Raw genomic sequence first — 17,856 nt, forward strand, 5'->3', positions numbered from 1 at the left:
ATGACCTATCATAACCTGAGTACAGTAGGTATGAGAGGACAAATTGGAAATCAACTTAATAAAGGAATGACACAGCAGAGTTTCATTTCTCAAAAAAAGTTTCTGAAGTATATAAAATAAGGTGTTGTCTTAAGATTCAAAGAATACATGATGGGAGACTTCCATAAAAGAAATATGCTTACTGTACAACAAGCTGCTGGCACACAGTTCCATTCTCTGTTATCAGTTCATTCAGTTTTAATTCAAGGTGAACTTTACCCTATAATGAGAAAAAAAAATAAATGGTCTACTTCACTGATGAAATATTAACGGTAAGTACTTTTTCAGATGGTACCAATAATATTTAATTGTTCACTAACTTAATTTTAGTGATCCCTACCACATGGCTTTGCCCACATTAAGTACTTATTAAATGACTAATAACCAACAATGTAGATCTAGAAGTCAAATGCTTGTATCAGACTTGGTGCTCCAATCTAAGAATTTAATTCCCAGTTCAAAAAGTATTTATGAATCTCAATTACCATGGATTAAAAAAAAGACAGCATTTATGTTTTAGGAAATTTTGAAATGAAAGCAGATTATAAAATATAGATTTGTTTTCCAGAAAAGATAAATCATCAATAAGAACAGAGGCAGTATCATTAAAGGTCAAGAAAAATCATACAATTCTAAAACAATAAAACTAAATTAAAGCTAGTAAGATGCAATTTGTCAACATTTTTCTGAAAATTAAAGATTTATGGAATATCTACTATATTTTAGTAGGCACTGTAGGACTAGGTAGGAATCAACAGATGTATAAGACACAATCACTGCTTATAAGAAGCTCACAGTCTAGTGGGAAGACAATAAAGATAGGTAACAATATACGACCAAGAGCACTGATGAAAAAATGGGATACTGAACATAAGTAAGTACTTTCTTCAATAACTATTAATAAATGGATTTTTAAAAAATTCCGTAGTATAGGGGCGCCTGGGTGGCTCAGTCATTAAGCATCTGTCTTTGGCTCAGGGCATGATCCTAGCGTTCTGGGATCAAGCCCCACATCAGGTTCCCACACTGGGAGTCTGCTGCTTCCTCTCCCACTCCCCCTGCTTGTGTTCCCTCTCTCACTGGGTGTCTCTCTCTGTCAAATAAATAAATAAAATCTTTAAAAAAAATTCAGTAGTATAAATTTAAAGCAAACTATAAACGTCTCATGAAACAAAGGTTTAGGAATAATATAATCTAGAGCTTGATATTTCCACCCTGCGAGTGGTGATGAGCAATTCTAAACTGGTTATGAGCAATTCTAAAGTGGTTAAGATCAGTCCTGGATTACCTCCACCCAGCTGACAAGACAAATTCCCACAGTGGAGATTTCAGGGGTGTGATGTCTAGGGGCTGATGACATAAGTAATTTCATCAGAAGTAGGAAAGCTCATTATCAAGCCACTGTTCCTCTTTGGAACAACCCCTATCAGACATTCTTTCACAAGAATCTAACCTGAATCAGCCTCACTATTTTTGGGGGGGGGGTTGCTCTATAAGAGTGAATCTGAGGTCCACTAACTACAAAGCTCGGGGTTAGATGGATACTAAGTGATTGACTGATGGATCTCAATGCAAAAGTGTGCATGAGAAAGCTAAACTCTAAAGAAACAAAGGCAACAGTAGTAGCAAAATTGGCTGTTAGGTGGAATTGGAACTAAATTAAGCAAATTTGCCACTAAAAATCCAGGCACAAGTATTTATAAAATAGGTCTTTCATTAATCCTGCTTTAATATTCACTACCCCTACTATTTCAGAGAGACCCGGAAGAGGTCCATGATATGTAGTAATTTTTAATATTACACAACTGTATTTTTTAATCATCTTTGCTGTCAGGCCAGCATATTTGTGTCACTTGCCTAGTGAGTGAGCCTAGCCAACTGCATCAACATTTGCATCTCAAAGCAGTTTTACTATTTTAACATGTATGCATTTTATGGTAGAAATTGTATGCTAACAGGGCACTCCCAACTGTCTCTTAAGAAATGTCTAGGATCTACTCTATCTCTAAAACAACAGAAACTGTTAAAATAAAGTAGAAGTATAATAATTGTATTCACAACTAAAAATCATAGCACTGTATCAAGCAAAGCCTAGAAATAAAAAAAATATATATCTATTTAATGGGATTCTACCAGGAATCATCATCACTGAGTCAGAGCCTACTACCTACTATGTTCATTACTCCTACTGGCTGTTAAAAAGACCATTCTTTTGGCATTAGTCAACAATAACATAATTGTGTATTTAACTTGGTCAAGAAAAGAGTAGAGATGGAACAGGCAGACACAACACATTTATTATTAGGGTGGAACACTAAAATTAAAAAGCATTATGAATTAAATCAAGGAAATTACAATTTCTAAACTGTAAAACACTACCTCATCATTGTATACTTTAACATGGGGATATATACATGATACTTAGTAAAAGAAACAAGATACAAATCAGGTGTATAATATAATGCTAATTTGTAAAAATAAAATGTACTGTATGTATTACTATATAAATTTACTACAAGGTCATCTACTAAAATACTGATAGAAGTTACCTTTGGTTGGTAGGATTTCAGATTTTTTTGCTCATCTAGATTTTAAAATTTCTACTACCAATGTGTCAAAAGTTTTAAAAACTATTTAAAGTTACTTCTTAGTGTTAGAAACCCAAATCTATGAACATTTTAGAAAAAATATTTAGTATTCCTTAATACATTCACACAAAAGTTTAGTTTCATTTACATCTGTTATCATTTTATAGATTTGGATTGTAGCAAAACAAGTTTGGTGTTTTTTGTTTTTCTGGGGATTTTTTGTTCTTGTTTTTCGGAGAGGACAGTTTTGAGTTCAGCAAAACAGTTCCTAGTCTCCTCTGAAGCCAGGTGATAGTGGCTAAGGATAGTCATGTGATACAATTCTGGCCAACGAGATATAAGTAGATGTTGCTGGTGGGGCATCTGAAGAAACTTGTTGAATGGGACTCTAACTTCAGCGGCGGCTTGAGAGGCTGAAGAGCTTAAACAAAGTAGTCTACAGTCTCATGATGCTAGGCATATAAAAACTGGAGTCCAGGGCCCTCCAAAATAGAATGCCGCTGGCAAACAGGCAGGCTTTCTGTTGGAACCTCTGAAAGACTATGCCTAAGGAGTAAGGGTGAACAACACTGACCAGCCCTTACAAAGACCAAAACCTAGCCTAAAATCAGCTGAATCCCTAACTAGATTGAGGTGATTGACTGCAGACAGTAAGTGAAGTAAATCTTCTATGAAGGAAAAAAAAAAAAAAGTATCACCCACAGCTTCAAATTATCTCTAAAATATTTCGTATTTTTCAATGTCTAGCATTCCATCAAAAATTATGAAGCATGCCAGAAGACAAGACCATACACCAAAAAACAAAAATGAAAACAAAAACCAACAAAAAGCAGGAGATGCAGATGTTGGAGTTAACTGACAGAGGTTAAGATAGCTGCTTAAATTTTTTAAGGTAGACAACGAAATGAAAAACCCAGCAAAAAATTTGATAAAGTGTATCAAAAATTTAGAATTAGGCAATAAAATAACCAAAATAAAGATGTATTTAACAGCAAATGAGCCATAGCCAAAACAAGAATTGGTGAAATGGGAGATAAATTAGTCAGTGGCAAATATCCACAATGAAGCACAGAGAGGGACAGAGCATAAGAGACATATGAAATATAGGAAAATGGTCCATTATTCATGTAATCAGAGTCCCAGAAGAGGAGACAGAAAATACAGGGAAGGAGAAAAAAAAAAAAAAAGATATAATTGCCTGGAATTTTCCAAAACCAAAGAAAGACATCAAGGCCCTAGGATTTAAGGGCCCCTAGGGAACACCCACAGGATAAACATAAAGAAAACCATATGTAGGCAAAGCATAGTAAAACTGCTAAAAGCAGACGATCAAAAGAAAATCCTAAAAGCAACTAGAGAAAACAGAGACATTAGCCACAACGAAGCAACTACAAGACACTGACAAGAAAATATGTTTGATGATAAACATGCAATGTGATCTGGTCCACAACTGCTTTCTTATTATCCAATCTTCTAAGGGAGGTTCAATGACAAAACAGTATAACTTTCATATATGTCAGGAAATACCACAAGATCGAATACCTGGCACTGTATTCTGTATGTTTTATTTAAAGTAAACCAAATTTTTGGCAGTTATTATTCTATATGCATTTTATAGCAATGATTACGTTAGGTTGATATATGCAATTATATCACATTAATTTGTACTAGACAGCATATTTAGGAACTTATATTACTCTGGGACTGTCTAAAGGTTTAATAATATGCTAGCTTTATTTCAAATACTTTTATAAAAGTTCACATAGAAAAATCTATGATTATTTTAATGGTACCATATAGAAGATATATGAATTTTTGCATGTAGTTTGGGAAACTCAGGTGTATTATACGTATTTGGGCAAAACCCAACGCACACACTTCAAAATTTCGTCAGTCTTCTTTTTTTTTAGTTTTTTTTAGTTTTTATCACAAAACACTGAATTATAACAACCATTCCACATAAAAGAACTCAGCATATTTACGCTGGTGAAAAGTTTTCTTAATATGAGGCGGGAAAAATCCCAACTTCCTGATTTCCAGATGTTTTTGTATATAGTAATTAACTATAAATCATTGTTCGTTTTTTATAAAGATTTTATTTATTTGACAGAAAGAGCGAGAGAGGGAACACAAGGGGAGTGGGAGAGGGAGAAGCAGGCTTCCCGCCAAGCAGGGAACCCAATGTGGGGCTTGATCCCAGGACCCTGGGATCATGACCCGAGCTGAAGGCAGACGCTTAACGGGTGAGCCACCCAGGCGCCCCAACTATAAATCATTTCGGACACAACTGGCTATCAGATGAAAAACAAAATAAAGGTTCTACTTAATCTCTCTTATTTACGGATAGATCTGTTTCTCCTCTTTAAAGAAGTATTTATTACAATCTAGAATGACTCCTTTCTTTGTTATTTCATGTTTACAAGTTTACAAATGAAGTTTCTTCCTGCAACAATGAATACCTTTACATTCAGTATATCTTAATCAGGCATGTTAAAAGAAAAACTCAGATGTATGTATTTTTAGGTATAATCACTGCATTTATTATTTTTAATGCTTGTTTAAACAGGTAGGGCAGAGGCCATATTAAAAACAACCACCATAAAACAATCAATAACTTATGGCATGATCCAGAAATTCAAGATAAGCTTGTTGGTAAAGACTTATTAACTAAGTAATTACATCAGAAGACATGATTGACAGCACATCTAGATTTACTGCTTGTACAAGTTGTGTGAGACAGACAGCCTTAATTAATCAGAGTACCAACTTCTCCACGTTAGAGATATGGTTTAATCAGTCTTATGTGAAGGCATGCTCTTTATCACAGCACCTAAGAACTAAAGAAAGGAAACATATTTCAAGTTTGTTGTGAGTTTCAGGACTACGTAGCTAACAACGTGGCTGCAAATCACTGAAGCCAAAAGAGAATGTATACATAGAGGCACCAACACAATCCAAATTAACTTCATTTGTGTGGCAAAGAATAGTAGAAAGAGCACCAAGTGAAGTAGGATGATAACCACAACCAGAAACTAAGGAAGGGAATGCTTCAAAAAGGAGTGGTCAAGATTTGAAAAGCTCCTGAAAGACCATGTAAGAGGAGGACTGAAAAATGTCCACCAGACTTATTAACACAATGTCATGGGTAACATTAGTGAGAGCCCTTTGTGTTCTCCCTCTGGCCCATTGTGGGGTATGAAGGCAGACCAGAGTGGGTTCAGAAGAGAATGTTTCAATCCACAGGGAGTAACTATAAAGCAAAAGTAAAAAAAGAACAGAAAAAAAAAAGTGCAGAAAAACTCACTCACGAAATATTAATAATATACTGAACGTTTGAAAAGAAAACTGAAAATAATTAACATTATTAACAGCAATAACAAAGCATCTGGGAAACAATACAAGAGGTTTACTGTTCTTTACAATTTTCAACTGTTTTGGTATAAAGCCCATCTTACTACTATTGGGATCTTTTCAATTCAAGGCTAAATTACGTTTCCGCATGTTAGTTGCCTACAACTTCAGAACTAAAGGGAATCCTATACACTGAAGTTCTCATTTCAAAGACGAAGAGCCTCAGTCAACAACAGGTTAGCAACTGTTTGGGGTACAAATGGCAATTAGTAGTAGGGCTAGGAAATTAAACATCTTCCCCTCTGAAGCAGAAATGCCAATCATTTCCTCTACCTAAACCCCTTTCTTAGGGGTCATACCTACCCAAAGCCCCAAAAAGGACCGCTCTACAGTGACTTTATGCCCCCCTCCCACAACCATACCAATTAGAATGCAGCAGACTTCTGATCCTTGTTGGGCCAAATTCTCTAAATTGTGGCAGAGAACTAAATCAGATCTCAAAAAGTGAGTACTTATATGGTCATGTAAACTCAAAGGCTGATGTGGGCATTTTTTTAGCTGTCAACAAGAGATTAGAGAGAAGCAGAAGCAAGAAACATGTAATCTCATCAGATGTACAAAAAGAATACAAGGGAATCTCATCATTAGTATTTTTTTCCTTTCATTTTGCAAAGAAATAGTATTGAAATGAGAGGGCAAGAGAGAGAAAATATTAACTATTCATTTTACAAAATGAGAGGGAAAGGAAAAAACACTATTTAAACACTGAGCACTTATACTCAATGAGCACAGGGAGCATATGAGTAGGAAGAAATGAATCAGTGCATCTCAGGTCCCAACTGCCCCCGTAGTATCTATGACTGCACTGAATGGAAGTCCACAGTTTAAAAATACAATATATATTTTTTATTTGCCATGGTCCCAAATACAAGTCAACTATTTTATGTAGTGATCAACCAGAAACAAACAAACCCCCAATATTTTCGTATACTTTATGAGAAATTAAAATCTTTGCAAAAACAATTTTGACTCTGGGAACTGTATCTAGATTATTATTGTAAGAACCCAACCTCCACTTCAGAGGCAGCTCCTCAGTAAATGCCTGACAACTTCCAGCTCTCACTGGCCATACTGAAGTTCCTGTAATTAGACTCCAAGAAGTTCCCCCAGGAGCTTTCAAATGCCCCTCCCTCTTTCTTTGAGCTAATTTGAGTAGGCTTCTGTTCCTTATACTCACATGTTCCCTCCTAATAATCTGTTGAAGGCTTTTCATGACCAAAAGTACAAAGAGTGAAAAGCAGTAAAGCACCGTGGTTAGGAATTTTAGAATCAGACTAGATCTCTATTGGAACCATGGCTCCATCACCTAATAGTTCTGATTTTGGAGCTGTCACTTAACCTCTTTAATTCATTTTCTGTATTTGTAAAATGGGGGTAATGCTCCCTACACCTCATAATGCTTTTCTGAAGATGAAATACATCTGAAGATGAAGTACTTAATACTGTGCTTGGTATGTACCGTTTAATCACTAACAGTAATTATTAGGTGGAATTCCTACTGAACTCAATCCTTTTCATAGCTTTCTCCTATGGCTCCATCAATTGCTCTTATTTCCATGATATGTTTGTAAAATTTTATAAACTTCATGCAAGAACAAATTTATTAACAAAGTAGGATTTTTATGAATCATAGGCTGCTTCTTCTACCTTTTCTAGGCTGACAAAGTTAATTTAGTATTCCCAGATCAGGTTTGGGGCCAAACAACACTTCCAATAGTACCATATTAATCTGAAAGGTGTTCTGTATGCCTCCCACCCACTAAAGTACTGTTCCTTCTAAAATGTATTTTAAAGAATTAGATCTTACTAATTAAGCATCATTTAAGCAGAAGACCTATAAAGGTTAATAACTCATGGTCATGAAAATCACTCATAACAAATAAAAAACGCTGACATTATCTCCAACAATTAAATGTTATTTCCAGAATTTTTATGATTCAGAGATGAGTTTTACATACGCCTCTAAATAAAAGCTTGTTCTCCAGTACTAATCTCCAATACCATCTCCAAGAATTACACAGAGTATTTTAGAGAGATTTCTACTTGTTTAGAAACGGGGGCCTTAAATACTTTAGCAAATTTATATCTATATTTAAATTTTTATTGGAACTTCAAAAAACTACATCTTAAAATGATCCTCAAATTTCATTTTACACCAAATTCTCAAAGCCTTTTCTTATCTTGCTTTTTGTTAAAACAATTAAAAAGGAAAACTGATGCCTTAAAACTTTCCTATCTGCCTTTTGGTAAAGTTACATTATGAAAATGGAAGGTCCACCTGAGTGACCGCTGGTAGACAGGTGTTTTACATTTGCGTAGCAAGTGACAACTTTCACAACAGTGTTAAAGACATTTCACTTAATTCTCGCAATCGTATGAGTCAACATGGCAACTTTTATTCCCATTTTGTAGAAATAAAATTCAAGGCCAGTGAAGTAACCACATATGAAAATTAGGACCTAAATTTTCTGACTTCTTGTGTATAATCTTTTCCATTTCATCACACTGCCTCTCACCTGTGTAGTCCATGATAGTGGCTAAGTGGGATCTGAATGAGAGTTAATGCCAAATGGAAAGAAAAGAGCATTAAAATGAGGTCAAGTGAATAAGACAGGAAGTTTCAATTATATTTTGTACTTACGAAGGGGTTTTATATACAAGTACTTAAGTTTTTGAGAATTCAATCAAAGAGAACGCTTGAGAGGTTATGAGGAAACAGAGACACAGGCACTTTATTTGCAAATATCTGTGGGTGTATATGCAGCACTTTTTTCTTGTCTTAAACTTCTGTTTCAGTCACAGTAGTAAATTATAACTTCTTTGAGAGAGGAAGAATTCTGCTTGCAGTATGTCCTTGGGTTTCACAATTGTTTCACAATCCTTACCATATTTTATAAATAAACAGAGTTATAAAAAAAGGATTCCCTTTAGATAGAAATAACAATTTCTAAGAGCAACTCAGACTTTTCAAAAACAAAGAGAAAGTTCAGCTACTTGGCTAAACATACATCTTCACTCACATATTGATCTGTAAGACCTCTTATTTTGGCAAGAGGAAAGAAGAGCTTTAAAAGAGTAATGATATCCTTTCAAATAAAAAGAAATGTGAACAACAGGAAGGGTGGGTGTGGGAATGAAAGGCTCTGCAAGGTGGGCTCAGGCATGGTTTGAATGAATAACATTTTTCCAAGACTAGTTTATTAAGAGCGTAAACAGAGCATCCTGGTCAGAAAAGATGAAATCACAGACTTCTAGGATTCTCCTCAAAGTCAGAATTAATAAAACATACCTCTTCTCTTAAAAAATTTTCCCATCTTAAAAAAAAAATTGATAACTTGCCACCGTGATGCAAACAAAAGAACTAAAGCAGGAAATATCCCCCTAATATAACCTCCCCAAACTCAGATACACACCCCAAAATGCATTATTCTTGAAATCATGTGGCAAGGCATTTCTTTCTACCCATATATTAACTAAAGGTCCATAATATTTGGTCCCAGAATTTAAAGTAATGTATGATAAGCGCTGTCTATAGAAACTAGTATAGTTTGTTTTCCACTCGCTTTCTGTATGCTGACAGTCTTTTACACCACCTAAAGCCTTAATATTTACCTGAACCTCCGAATTGGAATCAACAGGCTGTAGTGAAAACCAGGTTTCTTTGCCACTGTGGTTACACAAGTCTTCTTTTTTGATGGCTACTTTTCCTAGGAAATAAAACAATATAAGGGAAACATATTTTGTATCATCATTAGCACTATAATGTGTAATACTTTACAGAAAATATTTTAAAATAATTTGTACCTATTGATACTAAAAAATCAATTTTTATAAAGTATTTTTCTTTTTTTCCTCATTAAACTTTTGTTTTAATGGGTCTCAAAATTCTGAGACAAATTTTTGGTCAAGGTCTTTTCTATATTCTAAAGAAGAAAAAGTGCCTCACTTCCCCCTGCCCCTTGGCAGACCATTTTCTGGGTCATTTTGAATTAGGGGATTAGACAAAAACTCAGTTGTATTTACATGCAACTGCATTTTTTAGTACTTACTCAGATTCACGTTTTTACCCAGAATACATTCCATGTAAAAAGCAATCAGTGATAGTGCAAACTAATCCTCCCAGTCAGTTAACACTATGAATAAACCGTATGTTCTATCTAGGCAGACATCTCTTCATTTAATAAGAGTTCGTAAGTTCCAGTTAAAAGAAAAACAGTTTCATACACATCACTAACAACAGTGAAAACTGACTTGAAAATTATGGGAGATTAAAACAATAATTTTAAAATCTGCTTTTATCGAAACAGTATAAATACCACTTATGCTGCTTCAATGCATACACACACACACACACACACACACATATCAGGGTAGTTCCCTAAAGAGTTTCTACCTCTCAGAGAAAGATACAGCACAATGAACAAAGTTGTATGAGAGGAAGAAACAAAAAATGTTCTTATTATAATGAAGTATTTGCCATGTTGGTACAAAGCATTTCCTTCCTCAATTCAAGTTTTAAGAAGCAGACACAGTTTTGCATATGACCGACAATTTATTCCAAGATACACAAAGGCTTCAACAAAAGTTACATATTAAAGTCAAAGTTTGCTTTATCAAATAAGAATTTTTACTTGAAGTGCCCTAATTATACCTCATGCCCTTTCTCTTCTGATCTATCTTGGTCTTTTAGTTCCACATTTGAAAACTTTTAGGAAACAGTGAAAAATGTTCTGTCAAGATATACCAATTTTTTGTGTATCAAGTGGAAAGGAAAGACAGGACAAGAAAACAAACCCAGAAAAACCTTTAGAATTTTATTTGGAATTACGTAGTGGTGACAGTTGCACAGATCTGTGAATATATACAATGTGTGTACTGTATTGTTAAAACAGTGAGTTTTACGGTATATGGGTTATACCTCAATAAAAAACTATTGTTATAAAAATTTAACCATATTGAAATTTTGGTAAGCTTATCTTCCTTTTCATGACCTAGAACTCAAACTACAAACGTTATCTATATATGTGTATTTCAAGGAAAATATTAAGGCAACTGTTATTAATATACAACCCAAAAGAGAAGTACTGAGAATTCATCAGCTATATCCAGTAACACATAAAGCTTAAAATATGTAAAATTTTAAAATTAATAAACTGGCCCTCACAATAAGCACAAATCCTTTCAACTTTCTTAAAAATATACTGGATGAAATCTAATGTAAAGGCCAAAATCTTCTTGTGGAATATATGGAATTTATAATTCATTCAAATTTTGTTAAGAATTGGCACCAGGAAAATGATATATTTCAGCATTTGGTTAAATTTAAGATACAAAATGATGGGAAAAAAGAAATTCTTCCAGTACCAAATATATAGACAAAAAGCCAAGTACAGGATTTAGATATTAACTGTAACACCCAAATATTCTTTATATTGTTGAAGTAGTTTAGGTTAAGAGTCAAATCATACAAATTTCTTGATATGTTTTACCTATAGATTTTATCAAATCCCTGGCAAATCAATACAATACCAGGAATGGCTGAGGATACAGAATTATGACAAAGTATTAAATACTGCATGTCACAAAGGATCATGGTTATCGTAATTCTTTCAAGTGGTTCCATTTACCATTGATTCCACTCCAGATATAAACATTAAGGCAATGTATAACAGTTTGATACATATATATGCACACATGTACATACAGAAATAGATCTATATATCCTATAGCTAAAGTTCTTACATTTCAAAAACAACTCATTTCCCCCTTAAAGAATCTTGGTATCTACACATGGTTTGTGTTTTCTCCCCAGAAAAATGCACAGATACTTTCTGGCATATAATTTTAAAAGAGTTTACTCACCATCCAGAAACTCACTGGTAGATTCCTGGTTAAGACGCCTATTCTACAATTCCCAGGCTTTTTAGATTTATACATAATTCATGAATACGTACGCAAATATACATGTGCATATATGTTAATACTTACAAGTATCACAAAGCAAGCCCCCAACTTAAAAATAGGGTTTTTTAAAAAGTTTATTTGGAAGTTTACTGGATTGATTCATTTACTCATTCAACAAATAGTCACAATGGCACTGTGCTTTAAATGTTGATGTGATTTCCAGGCTCCCCTAACCAAACTATATTTCACCAGTAATGCTTCTAAAAACTAGAGTAGGAATCTACCTATTCCATTTGTGACCCACAACTCAGATCACTGGATATATATCCTCTCTGTCATAGGTGCCTTTCCCAAAAGAGAACCCTCTCCTAGTTCATAGGTACAAATTCCCAGAAGCCAAGTAACTTCTTCCTCCTATTTCATATCTCATGCATCCATGGTACTATCATGAAAGAGTTGAATGGTTCTTGTCTTCTCAGAGGGAAACCCTTCTCTGATTAGCTACATAAATTCTGTGCCTCTAATGGTCCCAAATATTGTCTTAGTTTAGTTTACTATGTTGAACAGTTAACTCATTACTTTAGTGGCCATGAATCAACCTCCTCAAAAAAAACCAAAAAACCCCCAAAACAACAGCAACAAAACCTCCCAGGAACAAACTACCCAACAATTTAAAGTACTATTTCATTTCCCCACTGTCCTGACAAACTCACAGACAGAGCTTAGACCAAACATACATACACGTACACACACCAGATGCTGTATTAGTTCCTTAAAATAAGACAAGGAGAGGAACCACCATAAGAAATGAAGGAACTGTGGGCACAGAAACCATCTCTGTCGGTCTGTAAGTAAAAAAAAAAGTATTCTTAGCTTTCCAGCACCACTTCAAAGCAGCATTTTCTTGCCATCTGGAAAAACTGTGTTATATTTGGGCCCTGTTTTTAGACACAATATATTCTTGAAAATTTCATCCTGATACAGATCACCAATTGGCAAATCTTGACAGTCCTGTTCCTATGTGGATACTAGTAGAAATGGCTGAAAGAGCAGATAAAAGCAGTGACAACTGTGACTGCCTAGACAGGATGAAAAAGGACCAAAAGACTGAACAAATTCTGTTAACAACAGCAGTTCAGTCAACAACAAAACTCTGAGCCTTAGTACACAGAGTTTAGGTAGATACCTTTTGTTCTCTGTGGTAGCAGTCCAGTATATCAATGGTCTCCAATAAATCATACTTCCTTGGTCTATGCTATTGTGTGGTCCCCTCTACCACAGACTCTGGGTTTGACCATGAGTCACTTGCTTTTGCAAAATGGAACATCAGCAAATGTGATGCAAGTAGAATTTTAATAAAACCTGTGCAGTAGGGCTTAGCCACTTAAAACCCCAATACCATGTGGAAAGGAAGACCCAGATAATAGCCAGCAACAGCCATCAGACAGAGGAATGAAGCCATTCAATCCAGTCAATCTCCCAGATAAGTACACATCAGTGACTCCAGGTGAGACCAGCAGAACCACCACCCAGCTGAGCTCAGCCCAAACTGACAGCTCAGCCCAAACTGATCATGGCCAAATATATGGTTGATGTATTAAGCCACCGAGTACTGGAATGGTTCGTTAAGTAGCAATAGATAACTGATACAGACCCTATGCAAACAGATATGGAAGTATAGTCTTAGGCAACTGTTAAACAGTAGGTTTGACTTCAGAGCTAAATGTCAGCAGAAATTACAAATCAAAGAGTTGGGAAAGACCTTAGCAATCTTAAACCCAGCCTTATTTTATAGATAAACCGGGCCTAAGAAGGTAAAGTGATGTGTTTAAGGTCACACAGCTGGTAAATGACAGAGTCATGAATGGAATTCAGGTCTCTAATATCCCAGTGAAATTCTCTTATACTGTTATGAACTGAGGGAAAAGAAAAAAAGTAGCCAAAGTCTACTAAGATAACCACAGTTTAGTTGTTTGAGAGAGCATGTCTCTCTCTCAAACTAAAAAACCTAGAAAATACCATAAGAAGATAAAATATATGTTTTAATTTTCATATTATGATTCTCACTGGAAATGGAAATACGTTTCCACATAAAGTTTTTCTCTTCTCTTGTTCTTTCCTTTTAGGAGAAGACACTATACTTTAGGACAATATATAGTAAAAGCCTTTTAAAACCTTACTTTTGCACCTTCGATCTTTTTATTGCATAGTTCCTAGGTCTCAAGTTTTTCACTGATCCATAATCGAGTTTTTGCACTAACTACCTAGCATATGAAGATGCCTAATACAAAATATTATGCCTCATATTGATAACAGTTATTACTTCTAGGAAAGGGAGGGAGTCAGTAGTCAAAATTAATTAGGATTATCTGTAATACCGCAATTTAAAATTTTCTTACAAAAAGAAAAAAAATTCATATATTACTTATACAATTAAAAATAAAAAACAAGCTATTAAAACTATATCTGACCAGTACACTTTCTCAGAGCTTCATAAGTTTGAAAGATGGTTCTCTCTAGTTCAAATTTCATTTCCAGAAAATGCTATGGCACTGTTTAATCTACAACTTGGCAACTAACAGTTACAAAATAAATTGCCTGAACCTGATTTTCAATAGCTCAAATTTTTTTAAAAAAGCAACAACCCAACTCTATGAGTTAATGACAAAAATGTTTAACTACAAAAACAAAAATTCATAAATGAAAACCATTTTCAACTTTAAAGGGTACGTACAAATTGAGTTTGAGTTTCCTATGTGTAAAGGGAAAAAAAAACTGCTACTAAATGTAGAAATTTTCTCTTAATAAAAATAAACTTGTTTGCAAACAAAAGTTTTTCACACCAAATTATGGTTTTCTGATACCACTCCACAAAAAACTGATTTTTACTTAGGGGCCCCTGGGTGGCTGTCAGTTAAGCATCTGCCTTCAGCTCAAGTCAGCAGAGAATCTGCTTTTCCCTCTGCCTCTGCCCCTTACTTAAAATCTTTCTGCTTAAAGTACAACGGACTTATACTTTAAAAACAAAAGGCAAAGCATAGGGGAACTTTTGGAAATCTAACAATAAACCTCAATGGAAGGCCTTTTCAACAAACACTGTATGATGATTATAACAATATGTGTAAACAATGAAAATGACAAAACATTTTCTTAAGAAGACATGATAATCAGAAAGACACACTCTCCAGGGTCACTCATAATCACCAAGAGCCTTTATCCAATCCTTATCCTGCTCTACCTCGCTCTAGTTGTTGACATTAAAAGATCTCCTGGCCTTCTGAGATATGAATCTCTCCTCTCTTCCTACCTTCCTGATAAACTTTATCAATCTTCACTGAAGCCTCATTTTCCTGGCATTTTCCTTATCTGCTCCCAGGGCAATTTCATTCATTCCAGCAGAGGTTTCAAGTACCACTTAATGCTAATGACTCTCAAATTCACCTCTCTGGCTCTTCTCTCTAAGCCTCAGATCTGTATTTCCGAAAGTCAACCAACATATCCACTAAGATGTTCCCCAGGTAATACAAGTTTAACTTGTTTGAAATCAAAGTCATCCTCTCCTCTTCCCATCCCCCACTCAAAACTTTTTGGTCCTGCTGTGTTCTTTATCTCAGTTAATGACAGTCTTTGAAACAAGACTATTTTTAACTCTTTCCTTTCTCACACCCCTTTATACACTTACAGTCCCTAAATCCTACCTGCAGCTCCTCCAGTGAAGTAGTTCCCTCATTTGCATCCCCGCTATTTCCCTTTGTATCTCATTTGATGGTAGCCTCCCTGGCTCTAATCTCTCTAAACCATAGATTACATATGTAAAGTGTGTGTATATATACTTTAAAAGAATATATACAGTTATATATAATTACATATATATACATTTTACATATCTAATCTATAGACACTGAGTTTGGACTTTGGAAGTTACCACCGTATGCCATAGAAAGTTGTTAAACCACAAAAGTATTCATGTATATACAGTTACATATAATTTTTAAAAGGTTTCTCATTCTTAAAAGGCTCAGCTCTACTGTCTTAGGATAAAGTCCAAAATCCATAGCACAGCCTTTAGGGTCCATCACAAACTGGCCTCAATTTATTATTCCCTGCTTCACTCTACCACCCTCTTCCTAAGTAATTTATATATTCCAGCAGATACACCACAAACATGATCTATTTTTTCTCCTCTAATTCTGCTAATCCCTATTACCTGGAAATTTCTTCCTTTTGCTAAGTAGTCTGTTAATCCTCCATCAAACAAGATTACCTGTTCTCTGTGCTCCCAAGTATTCTGTTCAGACCTCTAACACAGATCCAATTGTAACAAATTAGAATTAGAGTGTAAGTGTGCCTTTTTGATAGCCTGGGAACAACTTGAGTCTTATTCATTTTAGTATTCCCATCCTTTATATGCCACACAGAAGTGTTTGTAAATGGCTGTTTAATTCAATTGAGGATGGGGCCTCAGAGGTGATTCATAATTGAGGGTTTTCTAGAAAGAGAAGAGTCTGCGTATAAATAAAGAAGTCAGAAGAAAGACAACCAGGAAAATACAAAGTCATTAAATTGTATTTTCCTTCGCTTTCAACAAGTTGAATAAGCAATCAAAAGAGTGAAGTATGACAGAGAGGCAGGCAAGGATTCAACACTACCAAAAATGCCTTTTGTGACAAGGAAAAAATATTTATGTATACAGCTGACAAAAGTTAACACATTTAACATATAAGTATGCATAAGAATAACGAAATCCATCCAAATGAAAAATGGGTATAACAATGAAAAACTAGTTCACAGAAGAAAAATGTAAAAGAACAATCAACATGAAAAATTCCTCAAATTCACTGATAATCAGAAAGATACAAGTTAAAAAATATTATTTTCCACCTATCAAATTGAGAAAAAATTTTTTCAATGCTAATATCCAAGAATAACCAGGGTATGGTGAAATGATTATGTCCATGTTATGCTTGGGGGAATTTAAATTAGTAAAGTATTTCTGGGGGCCAAGGTGAAAAATAGAGAAGAAATTTAAAAACTATTCATACCTTTTAACTCAGTGTTTTCACTCCTAGGAATTTATTCTAAGAAAAAGAGACATGCAAAAGTGTATGCAAGAAGGATGTTCACAGCAACACCAAAAATTTGAAAACACAATTGTTCACCAACAAAGAAGTAACTAAAATAATACATTTCTTTACAAAGGATATTATTTAGCAAATATTTTTGAAAAATATTTCATGACAAGGAAAAAGGATCATTAGATGAAAAAAAGGGAAAAAACTGAATAGTGCAATGTAATAATACAAATGCATAGAATAAAGAATGGGAAGAAATACACAAATTATTAACTGTGGTTATTCCTGTGCAGTCACGACCAGTCAGTAAGAACGTAATAGTTTTATAATTAAAAAAATACATACTGGTTTTTTTTTAAAGATTTTATTTATTTATTCGACAGAGATAGAGACAGCCAGCGAGAGAGGGAACACAAGCAGGGGGAGTGGGAGAGGAAGAAGCAGGCTCACAGCGGAGGAGCCTGATGTGGGGCTCAATCCCATGACGCCGGGATCACGCCCTGAGCCAAAGGCAGACGCTTAACTGCTGCGCCACCCAGGCGCCCCAAATACATACTGTTTTTAAAGGTTATTTGATTTCCTCTAAAATGATTCTGACAAACTTCAAAAAAGGTTTGTTAGAAAAATGTAGAAACAAGATTACAAAGATTTAAAAAGAAAGAAGCAGTAAGCAGAAGAAAGATACAAACCATTTGTTAAGGAGGTCAGGAACAAAAGTGGAAACAAATTAGGTGGTAGTTAAGAGGACAAAGTCAAATAAAGCTTAATCATTTAAACTGTGGAAGACTAGAGGATATTTCATGTCAGAAAAGAGAGACAGACGATGAAATTCAAAAGTGAGA

The 17,856-nt window shown here is 34.7% G+C and overlaps 1 protein-coding gene across 3 annotated transcripts in view; it reads right to left on the reverse strand.

Annotated features, from left to right (window-relative positions):
• Positions 1 to 17,856, reverse strand: part of RASA2 (RAS p21 protein activator 2) — a 109,331-nt gene that overhangs the window by 71,278 nt on the left and 20,197 nt on the right. For all 3 annotated transcript variants that reach the window (XM_034661896.1, XM_034661895.1, XM_034661894.1), the window contains exons 4-5: positions 9,651 to 9,745; positions 183 to 259 (exon numbers count right to left, since the gene is read on the reverse strand). In XM_034661896.1, coding sequence (XP_034517787.1) covers positions 183 to 259; positions 9,651 to 9,745 — 172 coding nt within the window. The remainder of the gene's footprint in view (positions 1 to 182; positions 260 to 9,650; positions 9,746 to 17,856) is intronic.

This window comes from Ailuropoda melanoleuca, chromosome 6 (assembly GCF_002007445.2).
Source record: "Ailuropoda melanoleuca isolate Jingjing chromosome 6, ASM200744v2, whole genome shotgun sequence".
NCBI lineage: Eukaryota > Metazoa > Chordata > Mammalia > Carnivora > Ursidae > Ailuropoda > Ailuropoda melanoleuca.